We start from the raw sequence: 23875 nt of genomic DNA on the forward strand, positions 1-23875 counted from the left end.
CCTTGCCTGACAACGGGGATGCCCCCAACAGGGCAGGATGTGTACCTCCTAAGGCACAACCAGCATTCCGGCACTCACAGAAAATGAAGGTTGAAAGCTGAGACCTCTAGCAAGTTGCAACAACTCTGGGGTTAGATGCTGGCTGAGGAAGGTTTTTACAAATGGCAGTTGGGTTTAAATCCTTACAGCAGGGACTATGTTGGAGATGGATGCTCAAATGTTTCTGTGCCTCCAATTGCTATGGATATCAGATGCATTCATGGTCAGGTGGTGGTGGGAAGTGGAGAAGAAATTAAGTGAAGATGGGAAGTGAAGATCTCAATGGTGCCTATATTGGATTAAGGTGGCAAAAGTGCCAGTTTGGAGCCTGTGTCCCTTTGTAGATTTAATCATTCCTCATTTCATGAAGCAAAGCATTCTGACTTATCTGGAACCTATAGCAAACACTTTAAAACCCACAAGTAGTTATCTTTTTTTCCCCCTAGAAAGTTTGCTTCATGATCCCCACTTTAAAGGAGTCAGTATTGCTTCAAACAATGTGGATTTAGCCCTGACACTCAGCAGCCCCTTATCTGTACTGACACTGCTGATATGCTTGCAAGTATGTGTCATGTGTCATCTACAGCAAGAAGAGAACTTTTATTCTGTACAGAAATATGGTATCTCTACGTGTTTCTTTTAAATCCCTCAAGTTTTGTAACTCTTTGAGAAGGAAGCATATTTCAGATTTGCTTTGTCATTTTTTAACCCTAGCAAGGAACACAAAATACACTGGCAAAGGAGTGCTCTCAGGAACCCATCAATATTTCAAGTCAGAAGATAGCAAGTTTTGCCAGTGGGTGGCACTGTGAACTAAACATGAGAGGACAAGCTGAACGGAAAAGCAAACAGCACAGCAAGAAAAAGACAAGACAGGAGAATAACGGTTGGAAATCAAATACTTCTGACATGTTTACAGGATTTACGGGTTTCCAATATTTATTTACTGCTTTCATTTCACACTTTCCAAGTTACATATTGCATTGTAAAACTGCTGTGTACTGCTATCAGGAAATAAACATTTTGGAACATACGGTTCTTGACCAGCTCTGAATTAATTTATTTCATCATGCTCTCCCTGGCTTACTGCAGCTGCCTATTTCTTTTTTTAAATACCATGATGCACCAGTAGAAGCAATTAGAAGCTGAAACATAAGGGATACCCCTTTCAAATACAAACAACTAGTCATCTTTGCTCTTATTTGTCAATAACCACAGAATAACAAAGAAGAGAAATACCTCCTTTGTCTAACACTGGGAAGGCATTTGTATGCTTGCTTGAGTTTAGTACATCTAAAATATTTCAAACTCCAGCCTCACTGGCCCCTTATAGTTCTTGTCCACCAAAACCATTTATATGGTTTTGTAAAGCCCTGCCTGGAGTCTTCTTCCATCTTTTGGCACTGATAAGCTTAAAAAAATTATGTAGTTAACAACCTCTAGAATAATTATTATACAGTTACAATAAAACAATTCAGAGCCATGGGAACATATTTTTCAACAATTCTTTACTTACAAATACTGCCCTTTTCTGAGTCCTGCCTTGAAACGCTCCTACAGCAGCTATGGTTAATGGGGCATACCATGTAGGCTACCTTTAAACATGGTAAAGATGGTACTGTTTACTTTCCTGGCCCTTTTGGTCAGTTCTACCAACACTTTAATCAGTTGATACTTCACAGTGAATTCTCCCCCTCCTCCATGATATGCTCATAAAAATCCTGTGATACATACCTACTCGTAACTTGAAGTCATTGAATGAATGTTTGTTTATGACATCCAGTTTCGCCACCAAGGCAAATGCAAACTCCACCATGGTTCCTATGTGCATATACTGTCGTTCAGGTTCCTGAATTTAAACAGCCAAGCAAACAGTATAAAATCATTTTCCTTAGTCTTAGTTGCTGTGAGAATACAACCAAAATATGCTGAACACTTGAAAGCACTTAAGCCCTTAGGGATGTCCTAATGCCAGCAGGCAGCAGAAGAAAAGTAATGTAGAAGATGGTGCCCTATCCAACATTAGTTAGATCAAACAATGGCAAATAGACCAGGATGCATTTTACTTACACAATCAGGCAGTCTAGAGATGATAGACTCAAAACATGTCTAATCTGATGTTTTGATTGTCAAATAAATGATTAGCAGCTACCTAATCCCACAGGCACTCAATCATAGAATCACAGAATCATTAAGGTTAGAAAAGACCTCTAAGAACATCAACTCTAACCAACACCACCATGGATTTGTTCATTAATTTGCCCTAAGTGTCTGCTTCTGTTTTATGCCCTTCAGTAATAAATAATGTTTGTGGACAGCCTCACAGAGGCTCCTCTCGCTCACTGTTGTGCAGCTGGGCACGTTAGTTAATGCTTAAACTCCAGTGAAATTCACAATTTTAAGAGTTCCTCCACTGATCTCATCTGGTAGGTAAGCAAGCACCTCTGAGAACATCTAATAGACCTGAAAATGAATAAAATATAAGAGGAAGAGAGGAAGAAGGCAACCCATCCTCTGTCCTCCAATTTACTAGCTCAGAGCTTATACCACTTAAAAAGGTTATAGCCTTAATGTCTCCTTGTACATCGACAGTGCAGCCTGATTTCCAAGTACTGGTTTGAGTCCCCTCGGGCTGAGGAGAAAGGCCCAGGGTAGGATCCTGACAAGAGAATAATTTTGTAAGAGATGGACTCACTGATCTCTGGGAGAAAAGACTGAATCTTCCTCACTTCTTGATATAAAGTGACAGAAGAGACAGACAGATGACAACTTCAGGAGACGATTTATAGAGCAGATGCATCAGTCTAGGTGGGACAGTAGTGGTGCTTGTCAGAGCAGCTGTTTAGATGAATGAAGCCTGTTTCCTTTGGAGTTCACCCCTGGCTAAGACGGATGGTTTCCTGTTCAGTTGATGTATTCAGACTCCCTCCTTAGGAACTTAGGCTTCCTTAGTTGCTTGTTTTAAGCTGGGGGCTGTTCCCAGCAGTATGCCTAACAGTCAGTCACTGCCACACTGCAGTGTTGGTGGATCTTCGGGCATCTGGACTGAAGGCTGCTGAGTTTCGGTGGATTTCCTTTGAAAATGTGTACTAAATTACCAAAGGAACATTAAAACTTGGATCTCTTGATTCACAGTTTGTGGAAATAACTCAAGTGGTAAATTTCTTCCTGTGCACACATTATTTTCAGTTGTGATTGAGAGATCCTCTATGTCTTCTAATCTCCAGTATACAGTTCTGCATTTCCTTCACCCCCTTCACCTCCCTGTATTAAATGTCAGAGCTAACTTAAAATCATTCTTCTTTTGTCCTCAGGATCCTTAAGGTCTATAGTTCAGGTGTTAATTGCTTCTGTCTGGAAGGAACATGAGTTTGGCAAGAATATACTAATCCTTAGCAGAGAATGTGTTGATTCAAAATTGCTGTCTCTCTATCGCTAACCTGTAGTACTCTAAAGATCATGGCAACAGCAAGGTTTTTGCTTAAAAGTTATTAATTGCTTCTCTGAACTTTATTTCTACTGATGGCAGTTCCTAACCTACCCTATTAAGTAAATCAGAAACAAAGGAACACGTTCTCAATGCTGAGCCTGAGGGTTCTGTAACTGTATGGTTAATGTGGCTACTCAACCTTCCCATCTTACAATGGAAAATACCAATTCTTCCAGTCTTTTGTACACTCTATAAATGCAGTTCTGCTGCAGCATGTAACAATAAAATGCTGTATTGCATTTAGAGTTGGCTTGTTCTAGACTTAGCAGATACAGAGGTGGCATTTTCAAACCTCAGTGTGAAGAATAATTTATAGAGACTACTAAACAAAAGTATACACTTTGCCAGTACAACACAATCTACATAAATAAGAAAAAACAAGGCCAACAACATTATATATAACCTGCACTTTAATGAACAGAATTTTAGCCTTCATTTGAACATGTTTTTTATCAAGCAGGAACCTTTTCCCATACCTGACACTGTTCTTGGTTGGGTGTAGCACTCAAACCTGTTGCTGCCATGTAAGTGCTTCCAATGGTCTTTATCTTTTCAACTCCACTGAACTTTGGCTTTGACAGTAACTGTAAAATAAGGACGGTTATTCATTATTCAGATCAGCAGCCTGGTTACTCTAACAGCATTCTTACTCTAACAGCATTCAGAGCATCAATTCTTGGAACAGTTTCTTAATAGACACCAAATGGCTTCACAAATATATACAGGATGAAGGACTTAAGATGGATAAAACAATGCTTACAGACTCCAAGAAAAGGGAATTTCTATCTGCTAAAATACCTTTTTATTATAAAGGGACTAAATTTATAGTAATGAGAATAAATTCCACCTTATTAGAAATATAGCACTTAAAAGTCAGTAGAGTATGATACTGGAACTGAGTCACCATGAGAGCCAACAGTTAAGCTTTAAGCAGCTTTCTGAAAGTAAGCATCTCTTCCATGCCAATGGGATGGTTCATGCCAATGGGACTAACATCCAAGGATTTTAGTTCACATCCCAGGTTGTTTTGAACATTCCAAAGTTCTCCAAATGGGTTTGTTGCTAAAATACCCTCTTGTAAGCTGCACATCCACAAATCCAGACTGTGCTCTCTGAGTCATGACACGATCTTAACACCTTTTTCTAGTATCTTCATCCCTAATAACTTTAAGACAAATACTGTTCTCAGTGGGACCTTTACAGCTGCCTTTTCACAATCCAGCTGTAGTCATACTCTGTACTTGCTTGCAACTTTAGAGAATGGAATATTAAAACTTATACAGTCCTTTGAGTAGCTCATGTATCAGCTGATCAATGCTCTGTATAACGAGCCCAACACAGATCAGGTGTAACACAAAGCTGTATTATTTTAGGGGACATCGATTTACATACCTGACTTTAGGCACTAGTATTTAGAAACGGGAGTTAATATATGGCATGCAATATGAGTGCCTCATGAACTGCAGCTAAAGGGCAAAAATTTCTCCATCAGATATGCACATAGGATTCTCATTATAGCGAATCAAAAGCAATTGAGTAAGATGTCAGATCAATATCTGATTTATCCCACATATATCTCTTTTTCCTTTAATACTCCCTGTAAGTAATTTCCACATGACTAGGCATACAAAAGTTCTTTTCTGACAGCTCTTCCACTCTCCCTTTCATGTATGTTTGCTTACTGTTGCCAGGTTATTATGATTGAAACCATATGTTGACTGTTGGAAGTACATACATCATCAAAGTCAGCAATGATCTCATTTAGCAGCCTGAGACATTCCAAGCCTTCCTTATTAACATCAGATTCTGTGTAAAATTCCTTGAAATCCGGAACAGAGGCAAACATGACACAGACGCAGTCATATGACTGATGATATAAGTCCTGTCCAAAGGAAAACAGAATAGAGAAAAAAAATCTATCATACTCAGCTCTTATTAATATATATTAATATACTTATTAATAAGTTTCCTTATTAATATGCAGTGTCCTAGTTCTGAAAAGGGAGGCACTAAACTGGTTGGAATGCCTTAAGATGGTGGTTGGGTATTTTTTGCATTTAGTTGTATTTATTAATTTTAAATGGTATATAAACCTATTTGTTAAAGAGAGTCAACATATACAGCTGAAAATATTTTAGTGATTTAAAGTTACCCTTTATTCCTCCTGAACATTAACTCCCTGAACACAAAATGTTCACTAATCTATTAAATAGGGCCCATTTCTGAGGGGATCCCATTTCTTCACACCTAGAGCATTTGGTCTGGCTTCCATGGCTGAAACTGTATTTTGCAAAACAGTATCTAATTTATTATTATCTGTTTGTGTTACTGTAATAACTAGAAAACTGAACCAAAACCACAAACCCGACACACTACAAATGCATAATGTAACACAATCCTGGTAGTTCCTAATCTAAAATGACAGGATGCCTAATAGGACAAAATAATTGTCATTTCTTTTCCATAACAAGGAGCTGAGACACAGGGAAAGAAGTCACCTGAACTACAACTTATTTATGTCAGATTCTCCACTGCCTTCTGTGACCACTGAAAAGAGAGCACCTCGGCTCCACTGGAAGCTTCTAGTACTAAAACTGACCACGTCCACCCCCTTCAGCTTACTCTTCACTGCCCTTAAACATTAGAATAACTCTTATTTCAGGACAAATTCACATCCTGAAAAAAGGAATGAAACAATATTTATTAAACTACTACTTTAAAAATATTAGTATCTATATACAAAGGTAATAAAATATTATTAAAATTACAGCAATAAAAGATGCTGTATTTGACTGTAAAGTCAAATTCTGTTCAGGTTATTATTTGAGTAAAACAAGGATTTCAATACTCATGTGAATCAGGTGAATAGGATTTGTACTGTGATTTGAAGAAGCATCCGATATTATTTTCCTTTTTACTTAGTGAAGGTTCTTTTTTGTAATTTCACTGGCAGTGTCTTTCTTCTGGGAAGAATGTGGTGTGTCAGACATCTGTGTACAGACATAGTGAACCTCTATTGGTGACGTATAACTGAAAAATAGCAGAACTGTGGGAAAACTGCCTCATCCCGGAAGAGGTGTGAGGGAAGTGTCTGGGAAAGCATGAAAACAACGGCAGACAGGGAGGAACACAGGCAGCTGGAGGAGGGAGATGATTTTTAACTAGGTTTCTCTGCCCCTTTATTTTCTAAGGATTCCGTAACGAGCGTCACTGAAGCTCTACCATGCCTCTGTGCAGTGGGGATGGAATATATCGTTGCAACTCACCATTATTATTTTGTATTGTTAAAGCTGAGCTGGTTGAAATCACTCACCTGTACCTGACATCCAGCTTGCAGCCATACATACAAAAGCAGTATCTCTTTAAAGTGATCTCATTGTGCAAAAGAAAAGCAACTAAACAAAACATCCCAGCTGATGAGTGCACTGTCAGATCACTACTAAACTTCAAAGGAGTTCTGGATCTCTGTTGTCCTCTTGCCAAAAGAATTTTTCATGAAGAACCAATATTGTGATAAGATTTTTCTGCCATCTATTTTATCCATCTCTATAAACACCTGCTTAATAAATTTAATCCATATAATAAAGTAATCAAACGGTGAGGAGAGGGAACCCCTCTGGCTGGATGACATCAACTGAATTTAGGCAATTTAAGCACCTGACTTAAATATTTAATTTGAGACCACAGTCATCCTCTGTGTCCTATATTGTCAGTGCAGCAGATGTGCCTACCTGGAAGGTCACTTTAATGCCAAATGGGCAGAATCACCTCAAATGATGTTCCTCTCCCTCAGTTATGGAAAAAAAAGGCTAGAGGTAATTTTCCTAATGTAGGCACTCGAGTGCCTGAAACTATACAGGATGACTCTAAGAGATTCAGAAGCTCAGGCCCAAAATGACCTCTCTTTGCTCCAGTATCTCACACTTAAAACCAGGTCCACTCTGTTACTCCAGTGACATACACTGGTGGCTGTCTTGAGTATGTATGCACCCTAGACTTGGTGCAGATATACTCAAATTAGCTTGAAATTAGTTAAGTGAAGCAGTAGAAGAAGATTAACAGGCTCACTCCTCAAATGTTTAGCTTTTGCAGTTTGCATTTTGCTTGACATCTACCTACTTCAAATTTACCTCAGGCATGCCTACACTGAAGCTACAGTAACATTTGCATACAAATACACTAAAAAGTTAAGATCTGATGTGCTGAGTGCTTTTAATAAGCAAGCTAACAGAATAGGTACAGGTATTACATTCTGTGGTTAACTCAGCTTTCCTTCTAGTTCCTCAGGTCACCTTCTCTGTAACTTGATTTCAATTTTGGGTGAAGGAATTCAGGCCACACACATGGTGCTGGCTATTAAAAGAGGTCTGCATCAAAAATATAGGGCCTTGGTAATACAGAAAGGAAAATTCACAGTGTTCTATGAAAGACTGGAGGGAGATACAACAGTATTTATAGCAGAATGTAGAAAGTTAATATTCAAAACATGGATTATTACACACATTTTTGAAAACTGACCTGACAAAAGAAATAAGTTGTATACATCTGTGATCAAATATTTCTAAAAAAACAGATTTTTGTTCATACGCCTACCAGCTTGAAAAATCTAGTAAGTTAAATCCAGACAAATTATTATGTGACAAGGTCAATTGTATGAGGTTTAACAAGGCCAAGTGCCGGGTCTTGCACTTCGGCCACAACAACCCTATGCAACACTACAGGCTTGGGGAAGAGTGGCTGGAGAGCTGCCCAGCAGAAAAGGACCTGGGGGTGCTGGTTGACAGCCGGCTGACCATGAGCCAGCAGTGTGCCCAGGTGGCCAAGAAGGCCAACAGCATCCTGGCCTGTATCAGCAATAGTGTGGCCAGCAGGAGTAGGGAAGTGATCGTGCCCCTGTACTCGGCACTGGTGAGGCCGCAGCTCGAATCCTGTGTTCAGTTTTGGGCCCCTCACTACAAGAAGGACGTTGAGGTGCTGGAGCGTGTCCAGAGAAGGGCAACGAAGCTGGTGAAGGGTCTGAAGAACAAGACCTCTCCTGAAAGGAGGTTCTAGTGAGGTTACTCCCAAGTAACTAGCTATAGGACAAGAGGAAATGGCCTCAAGTTGCGCCAGGGGAGGTTTAGATTAGATATTAGGAAAAATTTCTTTATTGAGGAGTAAAGTTTCTGTTTCCTGTTTCCAAGCATTGGCACAGGCTGCTCATGGAGGTGGTGGAGTCACCATCACTGGAGGTGTTCAAAAAACATGTAGATGTGGCATTTTGGGACATGGTTTAGTGGGCATGGTGATGTTGGGTTGATGGTTGGATTTGATGATCTTAGAGGTCTTTTCCAACCTTAATGATTCCATGATTATATGATTTAAATTAATATTAATACACAATTCTATTGTCCTAGGGATTCTGTTAATTAGTAAAAATAGTTTTAATTTACCAGAAAAACATTAGATAGCTGTTCTATTTGCTTTATTGAATCCTGCTGATTTTGCATCCTGAGGATGTAAAACGTGCCAGAATTACACTACTGATGAGACACTGGCTGTAAAGTTTGTGAACAGACAAAATCTAGGCACAGAGGTGATACTGGGACAGTGCCATATCTGAAATAGTTCATGGAAACTAATGCCATGTAAAGGTTTATTTGCGAATGTAACTTCAAGTCATAAGAATACACATCTGTTAGGAGCTACAACTGAACCCTTACAGGAAAAGACCAACTATGCAGTGCTGCAGGCATATGATATTACTGAATAGTATGAAGCAGAGGTGGTAGAAGATGGATTCATTTTACCACCTCATAATACAGGAACCAGAAGATAAACAGGACATTTAAAACTAGAATAAGGAAAAATATTTTAGATAAGAGATATATAAATATGTATGTCATTGCTATTCAACAACATGAAAGACAAGAGCTTAGAGGGTTAAAAACCTCAAAGCTCATGTGAATACTAGAAAAATTAATAACTAGGAATTGTATAAAAAGCACCTGCAGAAGCAAAATACGCCCTTATATTTACAGGTAGAAGCAGAACGGTGAATAGCACATTAATCTTCAGCTGCTCCTTGAACTTTTGCTGAAGTATCTAACACTGGGTACTGCCTGGGCCCTGCAATTGACTGGACTACTGAGGGATGGCAACTCCTGTCTTACTACGGTTGCCACTGAAAAAAAGGCTGTCTCACAGATACTAAGCATGAAGCCCTAATTAGCTATTAGGAAGTGCCTTTGCTGTCTTCCCTGAAAGCAGAAGTGTTGCCCAGAACAAGTCGTGGCAACTTGCACGATGCACAGGCATCAGGAAGAGAAATATGACAGCACAAGGCAGGAGACGCAAATAAAAGCGCTGCTGTGACATGGGAAGGTGAGTGAGCTTTATGCTGTTGGCTGTCCACCCACCCACTGCAGGGACAACCAACCTGTAAGAAAGGGTTGCATGCCTGAGTGATAAAATTATAGGCACAAATCTTTTTCTGTAACCAGTTCCCACTCCTTCCTCTCCTCCACGTCAAAAATAAATGAACGCTAGTATGTGAACACTTGCCATACGCTGAAGCTCAGCAACAATATTCCATTTCTCTTCCATCCTCTGTAATACTGGGGCAATACCCATCCCCACTAATGCTTTACAGCATAGTACCAGCATGGAGACAACACAAATGGCACTGCTTATAACCAGATGAGTAGTAATTGTGGCTGTCACAATAAATGTCAGCTAATTTTAAGGAGGCATTTCCAGTTACTTTGATTATTCATAATAATAAAGGCTATAGCAATAGGGTGTCTTAATTTTCCTATGAGTACTTCTTTTGAAACAGTATTGTCCAAAATGTTTAATCACAAAATTAAATGCAACACCATTCCAGGAAGGGGCAGCTTTGCTTCTTTCAACAAAAATAAAATAAAATAATCCTGTCTTCTGCAGTCAATCCTCCCCACCCCTCTTTTTTTCCCCTTTTTTTCCCTTTGGTAACATTTGAATTTCTGCTGGTTGGCTTTCCTTACTGTCCTCTCTTCTTCTCCAGTTCCTGGAGATCTTCTTGGGATGGAGGAGGCAAACCAATCCCATTCTACCTCTTGGAAGTGTATGGCGGCCACCTTCTCTGAGGCAGAATTTCTGCTCTAATTAGGGTTCTGGCTCCATCCTGTAGCTAATGAAACAGGATTCCTATTGCTCAGTAATGTGCTTGCCAGTTAGCTTGCAGCACAAAAGCTCCTGAGCACTTTTTACTAATAGGGGATCTGGATGCTAACAGCATAAAAGAAAAGGCTGCACAAGCCAGGTGCAGATGTGTTTAATCCTGGCCCTGTTTCCTGCTTTTCATTTTATAGTTGTTCCTATCTTTCTCTCTCTCAACTGGAAAGTGCCCTGATTGGTACCCAGCGTGCAGGCTATAAGCAGAAACCCAGTTCCGGATGTTCTGGTAATGCAAACAAACCTTCGTTACAGTTTGCTCTGGAGTAACTTTGCTTTTACCATATCATCATTAGTCAATGTGTATCCTGTTATGAAAAGACCTTTGCTGGTTGTCTAAAAGTACAGTCCAACTACTCCCGGTTAGCATTCATTTACTCTTTTTTTCCCCTTTCATTCCTCCTGCCTGTTCTTCAGCAGCATACTTTGTCTTCCCTTTTGTCCATACAGCTGCATGCATAAAATTCTAAGAGAAGCAGTATTCTGAAACAGACTATTCATCCACTAGATTTTCATCTTGAAATCTGGTTTAAGCAGAAAAGAATATATATAAAACCATATTAACATGAATATTTGCAACTAAGCAAAACGTAGACAAATTTCAATTCACTATCTGTTGACCTAAATATCCATTAAAAAAAACAAAAGCTTGATCTGTCCTAATATATTCTTAGGTGTATACACATACACACATACCGAATGTCCTTTAAGGCTCAACACATCCTTGCTGACATTGAAACAAATCTGAAAATCTGAAGACATGACAGATGTGGATATTCCTGGACATTTCCAGGGATTTGAAAGGTTCTACCCTCTTTGAAAACTGTGTTTAAAGGTAAAACAAGAAACAACTGAAGATTTCTTTTTTTTTTTTTTTAATGGATGCCACTAAACTCATGTCAAATCATTTTTACTTCTGCTGACATGATAGATTGGAGAGCTCAGCACATTACAATTTCTGTTCTTCACTAAATTTACTAAAGCTCATTCCAACCTAAGAATCTTGAGGGGTGACAATATAAATCCAGTTGCCAAAACAAAGGTGAACAGATGGTGTTGCTCTGCTGGGGAGCTGAGATGGAATAGCACATAAATGAGAAAGCAATCTCCTGATGGTTTGCTGTGTTTAATGCCTGAACTGAGAACTGGGGCTGAGCCAACGTGGCTTCCAGCCAAGGTCTTCACTGCATTCAAAGGAACCCCACAGCAGTTTTCATTTGACATTAGCTACCAAATGAATATTTGCAGGTAGTATTAAAGTACTGATATAAAGCACTGATTAGTACGGCTTAATGCAAACTACAGTGAAAGGGAAGACATCATCTTTTTTGACTCAGGAGATGGAAAATTAATCCCTAAAGGTGCCCTCTCCCCTCTTTTGTCGGTTTTAGAACAATCGTTTGGTATGCACAAGTAATTCAAACTATTGCATTTAAGATGTCCAGAACTGCTACTCTCTCTAAATGATTTTATTTTTTAATCCTTTTTTGTTTTATTAAAACTGTAAAGCAATATTAGGAGCAGATCTAATTTCCACCTAAGTCAACAGGGGTCTGCTGTTTGACTTTTCTGGTGCTTGGATTAGGTCCACAAGCAGCAAGTAAATAGCCAATTCAGTGTTCAGAACCTCTTTCCAGAATTAACGTAGCCACAGTTTCAGGGAAAAGGTTAATTTTCACTCCAGTAAGCAAGGTCTCCAGTCACCAGAAGAAAATTCAGCTGGATGCAGCTCCACTCTGATCACAAAGGAAAAAGTATCTGAATGTACAGGATTTAAATTTAAAACCATGTTGATTCAACCATCCCCTTCTTCCTCCTCCCCCTTTTCTAGCCCCCTTCAAAAGGCAAAGTGCATTGCCACTTAAGTTAATTTCACATTTTTTACTTCAAGGTACTAAGGTGCACTCAGTGCTGTAAAGCAAGCCTTTCAGGTAGGTTAACAGGGAATGAAAGTGACTGTATATCTATAATCTAGCTGCATGAACCTACTGTTCAAATCAGCATTATGTGAGATTTCCAGGATATGCTGCTTTTTTACAGAGCAGAGGATATAGAGAGATGGCTGACCTCATTCTTCAGGTTCCTTGCCAAGAAGTGTTCAGCTACGTGGGCTGGAAGCACATTCTCCAGAAGTACCCGATTTAGGTTCTCCATGGTTTCAATCTCCTCCCGCTCTTTTTTGAACTTGTTCTTCCACAGGAAGTCTAACCTACAGTAATATTCATTCTGTTACAAGAGGACACAGAGGTAAAGAAACAATAGGCATCTTGTCCTGCTGGAGTACAGGTTTAAGAGACAAAATAAGCACAATACACCACCCCTACAAAGCTATTATTTGGCCACTCAAGTACAAATCCAGATTCCACAGAAATCACAACCCAAGCACACACACAGTGACATACATTTCATCAAACTTATAAGCTCCTCCCCCTAACAAAAGGTCTATAAAAAGGCCCAGGGAAAAAAACAAAAGTTGCAAGATGACTTAAACAATGGTAGATTTATTTATTTACTCTCAGGCTTCAGTAGAAATTCTTTCCAGAAATCAAACACTGTTACGGAAACAATTTACAGTTTTGCAAGTTAATATGATGTTTTATTTATCTGAAGTGTAGAATTTCAATTACAGTAATCACATTTCAGGAAGACCTTAACTTTTACCAACTTGAACTTATGTCATGCAATCAGCCTGGTAAAAAGGGGGCAGTACATGCAAAAACAGCGTATTGATATAATGTGCCTTCAGTTTATCAAATCATTATCAGATTATCAAAAATGGCCCAGTCAGTTGGGCCAACACAGTTTTGGTTTTGTTGTTTTGGGGTTTTTTTGTTTTGCTTTTGCACTGCTTTCCATAATACTTTATCCTTCTTTTCTTTTTGTCCCAGAGTTTTCGTAATTGTTTTTGAACATCCCCAACAATAACAATAACTGGAACCATATGGAAATGTATAACATTATTATTGGAGTATTATCCAGTATTTTTGGAGATCTGATTTCATTAAAAAGATGTTGAAAAATGAATAAAAATGCATTATTGTGGAGCACTCCTTTTCAATATTGTCAATGTTTTGTCATAGCTTCTATGGCATTATTTCTACAGTAAAGCTTCCACTGGCCTATCTCATTTGTGCTGATATAAATCAAGAGCTATTTCAATGCAGGCCAATGGTTTAACGCTATCGTGCAGCCTCAGTGAAGACTATATTATTAACCAGGAGAACATGATTATGATGATAACTTTATTATAGAAAAACCTAGAAATGCTATCTAGCATTATTAGCAGTCAGTAAGCATTCACATCAAAATGAGAGTAGTCCTTCTGATTGGACAGTGGCTGTCACAGCTGAAAATGATTCATAGATATTTTGTTGAGATCACAGCCAAAGCTAGAGTAGAAAGTTGAAATGAGATGGTATTAAAATGATTTGGCAAGGTTTTAAATATGTATATTATATATACATATATATTGTATATTTATACATCTAAGCTCCCCACATAGATGATAAATTCAAATGCCACCAACTGCATTCATGCAGAAAAATATCCAGTAAAAACCTGGGATGTCAAAATTATTTGCATAAATTGACAAAAGTAAACTGGATGCTTGGCAAAAAACTGAAATTAGGTATCCATACATTGTATCAATTTGTATTGAAAAGAAAAAGTGATAGATAAGCTGAAGTCTTCAAAAAGATATGTTTCTTCTTTAAGAGCTAATATTAAAGAGATAATTTATTCACTGCTTTATTATTTATTGAATGAAAATTAGGCTGCCACAAAAAATAGCAAAGAGAACTCAGAAATTTAAAAGAAAAAGCGAATTTATTCTACAGTTTGCTTTGAAATTAAAAAAAGCCAAGATACCATATTTCAAAATGCCTATTCAGACTTCTAAATAAGTCAAAAAAGCACTACCTTGTTAAAACTTACTTTAAAACATGGGGTTTTTTTGTTTGTGTGATCTAGCCAATTTAGTATACATGTTGTTAAAGATCCTGCTCATTCTCTGTAGCCTTGCAACTGTATGCAAACTAAGATTGTTTCCTACTTTACGTGTTATCTCCAGAACCTTTTCAACATAACAGAATAAAAGTATCTCAGAATTGCCATTATATATCTGCAGGCACAATATCCTTGAGATACAACATTTCCCTTCTTCACCTTATGCTGCTTTACTTGACAGCGCTTCCCAATGGGTGAGCACAGTGGACCAACGAGGGTGGCATGAAGGACACTGTGCTCCTCCAGGCACCACAGAGCCATTGGCTTCCTCCAGGACAAGAGACTACCATGTATCTGTGCAAGGCAATGCAACGCAACCCCAAAGGTTCAAATCAGTGGTAACTTCTTGGGCAAAAGCAGTTAAGTGCAACAAGAACTGATTCATGTGTCATTGATTGCACAGAGATTTATCTATATTTTCATCTATATAGGGTTTACCTTATTTTATTTATCTATATTTACCTATATTTATCTTATTTATAGTTCTCCATATAGGGTTTATCTATATTTTTAAATCCTAATGGGACACTCACCTGAGCCTGTTTTCAATATCTGCCTGAGTGAGGCAACGAACTAATTCTCCTCACTGAAAGAATGTCACACAGAAAGTCAAGATAAGCATCTCAAGAGTAGCTGCCTATGTCTACAGTCAGGGGAGATGAATGCTATGGCATTCAGCAAAGGGGAAGCAAAGGCAGCACTAAAGCAGATAAGATCACTAGAAATTAAACCTGGGTTTTCATTCAGTTAAGGGAGCTAAGGAGATTCCACCTCCCAGCCGTTAGTTACAGACAGCAAATCTGAGAAACTGTCTCAACATGCAGCGTCAGCAGAAAATGTCTTGTCCAACATTTGATCTTCCTGATCAATAGGAAGGCATCCGCTCGAGAGTAACCAAAATGCAAAGCTGCTGGTCTGAAACTTGTGGTGGATAGCCTGATCATTCAAAATAGCCACAGTGTCAGAGAGCTGACAAGTGGTAAGAATATAATGCAAATCTTTGGAAAAGAACGGGGATGACCCTGGGAACAATAGAACAAGGTACTCTGGGAAAAAACTATGCTAAGGAAAAGAGATATTTAGACATATTAGCTAAAGCTGATACAATGGGGAAGTGTTGACATCTCTTCTGTAAACATGCCTCCATCTGTTATGAAGAAGTCAATGGGCATGTGAATAGGAGTGAAGTTTGAAATAAGTTTTCATTCAATTCTTTCAGAAGAGGCTCTTGAAAAGACTACATTATCTAAGAAGAGAAGGATCCTCTCACAGAATAAAAGCTCACTAAAAAACAGAACAGAGACTACAAATAAACAATTTTCATGGCTGAGGGAAGTTGCCATAAACATCTGGGTGGTAAAACAGCCAATAAAGTTCAGTGTGGATAAACACAATATAATCAATCATGGGAAAAACAAAATATTCACCTTGCCTACGGAGTAAAGGGATAGTATAATTTTAGGTACGGATGAGAAAGGAATTCACAGGCTATGTCAATACTGGTAATTCAAACTGGGCTGTAAGAGAGACTTAATGCTCAACAGTGTTTAAATGTGAGCACACTCCTTACAGAGTCTGGCCCATACCAGTCTGCATTCTCCTGGGCAAAGCCTGGGCAGGGTGCAAGAGTCACCATTCTCAACATATCGTCTGCCTGCTGCCAGCCTATTTTCAAATAACTCTAGCGGCATGCATGCAGAATGAAATGCATTACTTGATCTCAGTGTCAGGGAATGGTTGTAGCCTACACTGGCATGACTGTCAAAAAAAAAGCAGTTCTACTTTCTCCATCTCACTTTTGGCTGCTCACTCCCAGCCTATGCTCATTCTTTTGGTAGAAGCATTGCTGCAGCCACACCATAAAACCAAATCAGGAAATAGATCTGGCTGAAAACCAACCATTTTTCTAGGGTTAATTTTTAAGCTAGATCATTTTCCTATTTTGGGCCACCATACAGCTCTACAGGCAGCTGTGCTGGTACAAATGAGGAGGTACAAGGATAAGAATGAGTAGCTGAGGGAAGGCCTACTTCTTTCAGTATGGACGCTGGTTGTGCAGTTAGAAGTATTAGCTGAACCTGAGAATTAAGTTGGCTCATATAACATGTAACTAGGTCTCCTTCTCTTCATCTCCATTCAGCCAGAGACACACATTTGTCCTCCTGCTTTTGCACGAGGACAGACATCTCTCTGACCAGTGGTGAGCAGGTTCACAGACCTAGGCTTGTAGGAACACATTCATTTTTGTCTAGATGAACTTTCTGGTTACTCACTACTTTACTCTGGGGACAGAGGAGCACCAATACCAGCTCAAGGGAAATGGAAAGACCACCCTTTTCATCAGTGGCTATTATCTTTAGCATTGTTAAAATAATCAGAAATTAAGAGAAAAGACACCTTGTCATCTGCAAAGTAGAAAAATAGCAATAGCAAACAGAGAAATTACTTGCATGTTATCCTCTATGGAAGAAGGCTAAGGAAGAATTTTACTCTGCCTACACTGCCAAGATGGCTCAACAGCGTTCTGCAAGCGCCACTCAATGAAAGTAGCAAGCAGAAAGTTTAAAAACAAACAAGAAGACAGACACTTTCCCATGATTTTTTATCAAATTGTGAAATTCATTATCAGACAATGTTGGGAAGACCAGGAAGATAAAATGGGTTAAAAAGGGATCAGTCAGTCTAACAGAAAGCAGAGAAACCAATGGCTATTAAACGTTGCCACAGAAATGCTGACTGGCAGAAGGTGGGAAGCACAGGTCTCTGGAAGGGTCGCGCTGTGCAGGTTCATTTCCTCCCCTATTGCTTTCCCAAGCATTTGCTACCAGTCAGTATCATTAACAGTAACTTAAAATGGCAGGTCTTATGCCAGATATGTATTAAAATTAATTCATAATGTTTTCTAGTTATCATTTAGACTTTGCTTGAGGGTGTTTGAAAACACAGAGGTTTTTTTCTTCTTCTTTAAGGGAGAATAAACTAGCAGAAAAATCAATGGCAACAGACTGAAGAGCCACAAACAAGTTCTATCACAACAAGGATCCTGGACCTACAGCTCTGAAAACAAAGACTTTTTCCATTACAGGATCATTTTTCAGTTGGTGTGACACAGAACAACACAGACACACTGTTGTTTTATGCAAAACAAGTTTTCTTGTTGATGTGACTGAACCCACAAAGAAATACTCTCCTTGCCCAGTGAAGATGACGTTCCTTCTCTCCTTTCTTCTTGGTGTTGCACCCACCAGCCTCCAGCTGACACCTTGGTTGACAGGGACTAAAGGTTCTCAGCTGGTGCAATGAAGTACTTATCCCTCTTTCTGAGTGGAAGTAGCTGTGTTCCAGCCCCATTCTCTGCTAGCATCATCAAATGAGCAAACTCTAATACAGTGCTGGCAGCAAGGCAGATGAAGAATGTTATTTCTAACTCAAGAAGGGTGTTCCCCACTACAGCAAATACTGGAGAAGCTGCCAGATAAGAATTTTTTGTCTAGTAAGCTGCAGGGCCTGCTTGGCAATTAAATGACAGTTATTATGTTTTGGGGACCTGTAGTGTAAAGAAGTGATTTAAAGACAGTATGGGATAAAATCCTTCCCAAGGCTGGTACAGACTGTTCATGAGGTTTTACATGGATCGCCTCTTCCATCTCAGAGTCCCGTCTTGTGTGCTGCATCGTTCCTGGCACAACGGGCTGGAATTGGCAGCTTTTAGCCATGGATCACAGACAGATCCAAGGATTTGGAGAGAGAACTCCCCTTGCACCTGCCCTCAACTTCGCAGAGAGTAAGACCACCGACACCACGTTTGCACTGAAAAAGCACAACTGGGTAATAAAAAGAGTAGCTTCCTGTTGGGTCATAGTTTTAGTGCAACTGTGGCCTCAGCATGTGGTACACTTCTGTGTGCATGCTACATTGTTTCTGTGTCTGCATCAAACGGTAGTAACTGTGAAGAAAATAGCTTGTAATTAAGCAACTAGGGAGACAGCAGATGGATGCAGACAGATGGGAGCACGCCAGGAAGCTATGAGACAATATTGGTCAGCATGACAAGCAATAGTCACAGCACGCTATCAGCATAACATCTACAGTCTCAATGCCAGTTATTGGTGAGTTTTAAGGGCATACTGGATGGTAATAAAAAAAAGAGCTTTTTAGATGCTTCTGACACTCCTTTGCAAGGGTGTGGGGCAGAATGGAATCAAGAGTTTGTCAGAAAATCTATAAAACGTTTGAGAAGGTGAGAGGCTGCATGTGGAGGCTGGCATTGTGTCCTCTGGTGCAGGTGAAGAGAAGTGTGCATCTTACCTGTCTACCCAAAACCAGTAATGTGACGAAGAATATAAACAAAGAAATTGAGCCCATGGACTTCAGGTCTTTCAGTATTCCTGGCCTATAAAATAAAAACATAAGTAAAGCAAGCTGCTCAAAAGTTAAACCAAAATTACTTTAGCACAAGAATAAGACCACAATTTATACTACTTTCTGGTATGTAAACTAAGACCATGTAAATATGATATGCTTTATTATTTGATGAAATATTATTATTTCCATTACGTAGCTTTAATTCTTTCTACTACGTTCTGTGCAAATGCACCTACATTTTGTAGTCCAGTAACAAGATGAGGATTTAGCAAAAATAATATCCTTGTTTGCTTACAGATGGAGAGCACTTGGTGCTTATTCTATACAGGCAGATTAAAAAGAGATTTTTAATGTAATAACACTACTTCTATAATGGAGAGCTTGCCCATATCCAATGAATGTGAAGAAACAGAAACTAAAGCACTTAAGTCCCAAGATGCCTTTTCACCTCAGAATTACAGGAGGCACAAACTAGATCTTGTACAGAGTTTATTAAAAACTGCTTTGGGAAAAGACCCTAGAGGTAATGGGAAACAGTTCACACTAGCACTCTCCCACTGACGTGGCTGAAGGAAGAACCTTGGTGAGAAATTTAGGAAGGAAAATACCAACAGACACACAGCTTGACTGGCAAAATCAAGGCTGCCAAGAAGCACACGCTAAATGTAACCTGTCACATGGTTCTCCACCCCATCACAGAGGTATCCTTTCCACTTATGCAATGGAAACATAAAGACCTGGGTTTGTTTATTTAATCTTCAGATTTAAAAGCAAATAAGATATACACTTAAAAAAAAAATCCAAATCTTTTTCCATTGTTGTCTCTGTGTCCTAAAGATCCCAAGCAGTTTACTGCACAGGAAAAAGGATACTGAAACTCTATTCCAATTATTCTGTTTTTCTGTTGTGGCATATGCACTGCACACTCAGTCTACACAGAAGAGAATCACCTCTTTGTTTTGAAAATGAGGTAGAAAGTACAAGTGTCCAAAATTTTTTTTTACACAGCAATACTTAGAGTCATAATTTTGATCTTATATATTATCACCTATAACAACGATTTCAGCAGTATCATTGAAAATTTAACATACCAATTCGCAAGCACAACAAAAATATCCAAACTGTTGGTCTACTAAGTTTTTCAATAGCTAAAACTGCATTTGTAAAGTTTTAAGACAATGTATTAGTTCTGAGGAAGTTGATTTTCTTTGGCTTGCCGCAAATATGCTTTAACAGCCTTAATTATGTTCAGCCTTAGGCCTTAACAACCTCTGTGATGACTTCTTCCTAATGTCATTTATTAAAAAAATGCAAATTAAAACATTCTCTATCTCCTATAATATGTGATTTAAACACCTTGCCCAGACTTGTGTATTTTACTCTAATGCTCTGAGGTGTGACATTAAATCATATACTAACTGCACCATGACAACGATTTTAAATTATGACTTGTAGATTTTATAGCCAAGCACATAGAAAAAAAAATCTTTTCCATGACATAAGAACTGCTATAGGTAGTATTTAATTTCTATTAATTTCAGAAGGACTGGAGTTATTCACCTACCTTCTAAGAGGTGCCATTGCATACATAAATTTGCTGTAGTCATCCAGCATGGGCCCATGAGTGTGCAGAAGGATTACATTGTAGCCCACCAATGCAATCAACATTATCACCATTTTCAACTCATAATTTATCCTCAGGAAAACAGAGCAGGAAATGAGCCCTAATATGCAGCTGTATATAAAATACTGTCAAACAAAAATCAAAAGGAAAATATTTAGAATTTGGCTCGAGTAGGAAATCATACATAATAAAATGCTCAGGCTAGTTTAAAACACGAATTATTGACCGACCACTTAAGGATGGCATCTATCACAACCTGGGACATCATGGTTTACAGACAGTCAACAACAACCAAATGTTGGTATTTCATAAAATAGACCCTTTTTCTTATTAAGCTCCAATTCACCCAAAACTCAATAGAATCCAGATTATGCTCCTAATTTATGCTCCCTAATTTTCATCTTTGTCACTTTTGATTTACTCATCTGCAGTAGCGAGGAGTGCCTATTTGCAGGACACCACTGCTGGTGTTGAAGACTAACACAAGAGCCTAGTGCCAGCAGACTGACAAAAGATTTATTCCTCTTCCACTGTACAGTTTCCACTCATGCTTGAGTTCAGTAACTATGCTGTATGTACTACTAGCATACGGGTCAAGGTAAAATGACCTGAAAACAGGTAAAAGTTTTTTTTTTAAAAAAAACAAGGTAAAAGACCTGAAAATAACAATTTCATTGCCTATATTTGCAGTATTTATAAATTGATGCAATACACAGTTGTTAAGAACCTCATAGATATACAATTTTACAAACTCTAAAAATAAAGCTGATATAAAGTTACTAACATGGCCTATGCATAATATAAATATAAAATTGAGTTATGACTACATAAGAACACATCCAATTGTTAAAAAAAGCCTTTTCTTTCCTATGTCATATCTATCAACAAAAAATATGTATGGTTGAAGTTAAATTCTTGTAAAAATATTTTCTCTGGATACTTTCTGGAAATTGATTAGGGCATCAAAATTAATGCTAAAACAGGAATAATACATTGTCACTAGAATCATTATCTCAGTCCTTAACATACAGCACCTTTGCCAAAGACGCTTCCTGCAAATTACAGTCCTGCACCTTGTAGGGAAGTTATCTTTTCTGAAACTACAAAGCATTCTATTTCTAGATACGCTATTTTCAGACTACTGTTGACTTGTTGATGGCAGTACTTTTGACGGAACCTGAATCACTGCATACTAATTTTGGAGGATCACTAAGAATAATAATTTTCACAGTACCCATCAGACAGAATTGATCTGCCATTTGAATCTCTGCCGTTACTGTACTTTGCTTGCTGATCTGCTTGAAATAAGAAATAGAAAGAACTGCTGTTCAGAAGCACCAAAAATAAAACTTCTCTGATGGCTGCATTCCACAGGAGGTCACACTCCAAATTCAGTGTTACATAAAAGTAGCAGCATCCATTTTTCACTCTGTAAGGCATTTTTCTTGTGAAATCAGTTTTCCAAAAAGAAACAATCAAATGAAAGGCAGTCTTGAATCCACAGCTAGATGCAGTTTGACTAAGACCAAGAAACTTCCAAGTGGAATACAGTCTCTGGTAGTGTTCCATAAGGAATACATAAACTAGATTGAAAATTTCACCTAAGATTTCAGACAAGGGTGGATGGATTGGAGAAGAATGGCACAGCCACATATTTAAGAATACAGACTCCAATATCGTGTATTGCAATGCAAGAGTCCAGTAAGCAACAAGCAGATCTGGAAATGAGTCTGTAGGCAACTCTGCTTGAACAGCCATACCAGGTTATGAAGTTGGTTTTTTTTAAATGCCACCTTAAAAAAATGGTTTTCCAACTGTATCTTATATATATACAAGGCTATTGTTTCCGAGTGCTCAAAACTGCAAATGCATTTTTCAATTCCTGTGAAAGGAACTGAAATTTCATCCTTTCAATAACAGACTTTGCAAATTTTAGTAGACACTTATAGTATTGTAGATTGAAATCTTCTCTAACCCTTTCAGCTTTTCAGACTAATGCAAAAGGGCTTGAAAAAAAATTAGAAGAAGAACTGCGAAACAAAATGCTTTGAAAGATACACTGCAGAGGAACAAAGGTAACTGGAATTCTAGATAGCTTCTCAGAAGGTTTCATGCAGCTACAAAGCAAGCAAGAGACTGGAAAACAGTAACAATCTGGTGAAGGAACAGTCAGAGTAGCCATACAGAAAATCTGGTCTGGTGGAATTACTGTCGTATGTACAGCATGAGAGCTCTGGTCTTTGTCAAAGCACAAAAACTGCAAGCTGTCAGACAAATGGCAGCCTGTCTGGTGGGCCACGCAGTCTTCTCTCAGTTCATCAAATTAACACGGACTTTCCTACACAGGAATTAATGCCCAGCTGCAAAAAAATTACAGCTTTCGTGTGCAGGTATACTGGGCTTGATTCTTAAGTGAAGACCCGTTTCAGGCTTGTTCATCCTACACCTCTGTACAACCTATTGATGAATAAAAAGGGCTCAGACTACACAGGCATTGAGACTTCTTCCAGGGCAAAGAACTGCAGTGATACCAATCCTTAATAGTGACCCTGACTGAAAGATCATAGAATCATAGGCTCATTTAGGTTGCAAAGGACCTTTAAGATCATTGAGTCCAACCTTAAACCTAACACTGCCAAGTCCACCACTAAACCATGTCCCTAAGCAGCACACCTTTTAAGTACCTGCAGGGATGGTGGTACTCAGCCACTTTCCTGGGCAGCCTGTTCCTATGCTTGGTAACCCTTTTAGAGCGGAATTTTTTCCTAATATCCAGTCAAAACATCCCCTGGCACAACTTGAGGCCGTTTTCTCTTGTCCTATCGCTTGTTACTTGGGAGAAGAGACCAACACCCACCTTGCTACAACCTCCTTTCAGGTACTTGTAGAGAGCGATAAGGTCTCCCCTGGAGCCTCCTTTTCTTTAGGCTAAACACCCCCAGTTCGCTCAGCTGCTCCTCATAAGACTTGTGCTTTAGCCCTTTCACCAGCTTCATTGCCCTTCTTTGGACAAGCAACACAGAGGAGTTAGCAATCCACGTAGGAGTGAAGCTGAGCTGGCGCAGGTCCACACACATCCCTTGGCCATGGGATAGCCTCAGCCAGCTCAGCCAACTTACTGTGACCAAGGAGTCTGCAGGCAGCTCCCACTTGGCAGC

At 38.9% G+C, this 23875-nt stretch overlaps 1 protein-coding gene across 1 annotated transcript in view; it reads right to left on the reverse strand.

Annotated features, from left to right (window-relative positions):
* LOC104627292 (adenylate cyclase type 2-like) overlaps nucleotides 1-20842 on the reverse strand; it is a gene marked incomplete at its 5' end in the record, with an annotated part of 25143 nt that extends 4301 nt beyond the window's left edge. The window contains 6 exons of the mRNA XM_010295441.1: nucleotides 1774-1888; nucleotides 4006-4113; nucleotides 5265-5411; nucleotides 12791-12949; nucleotides 19037-19121; nucleotides 20658-20842. Coding sequence (XP_010293743.1) covers nucleotides 1774-1888; nucleotides 4006-4113; nucleotides 5265-5411; nucleotides 12791-12949; nucleotides 19037-19121; nucleotides 20658-20842 — 799 coding nt within the window. The remainder of the gene's footprint in view (nucleotides 1-1773; nucleotides 1889-4005; nucleotides 4114-5264; nucleotides 5412-12790; nucleotides 12950-19036; nucleotides 19122-20657) is intronic.
* Between the last annotated feature and the right edge of the window lie 3033 nt (nucleotides 20843-23875).

The sequence above is a fragment of the Phaethon lepturus genome, unplaced genomic scaffold, assembly GCF_000687285.1.
Source record: "Phaethon lepturus isolate BGI_N335 unplaced genomic scaffold, ASM68728v1 scaffold41579, whole genome shotgun sequence".
Taxonomy (NCBI): Eukaryota; Metazoa; Chordata; class Aves; order Phaethontiformes; family Phaethontidae; genus Phaethon; species Phaethon lepturus.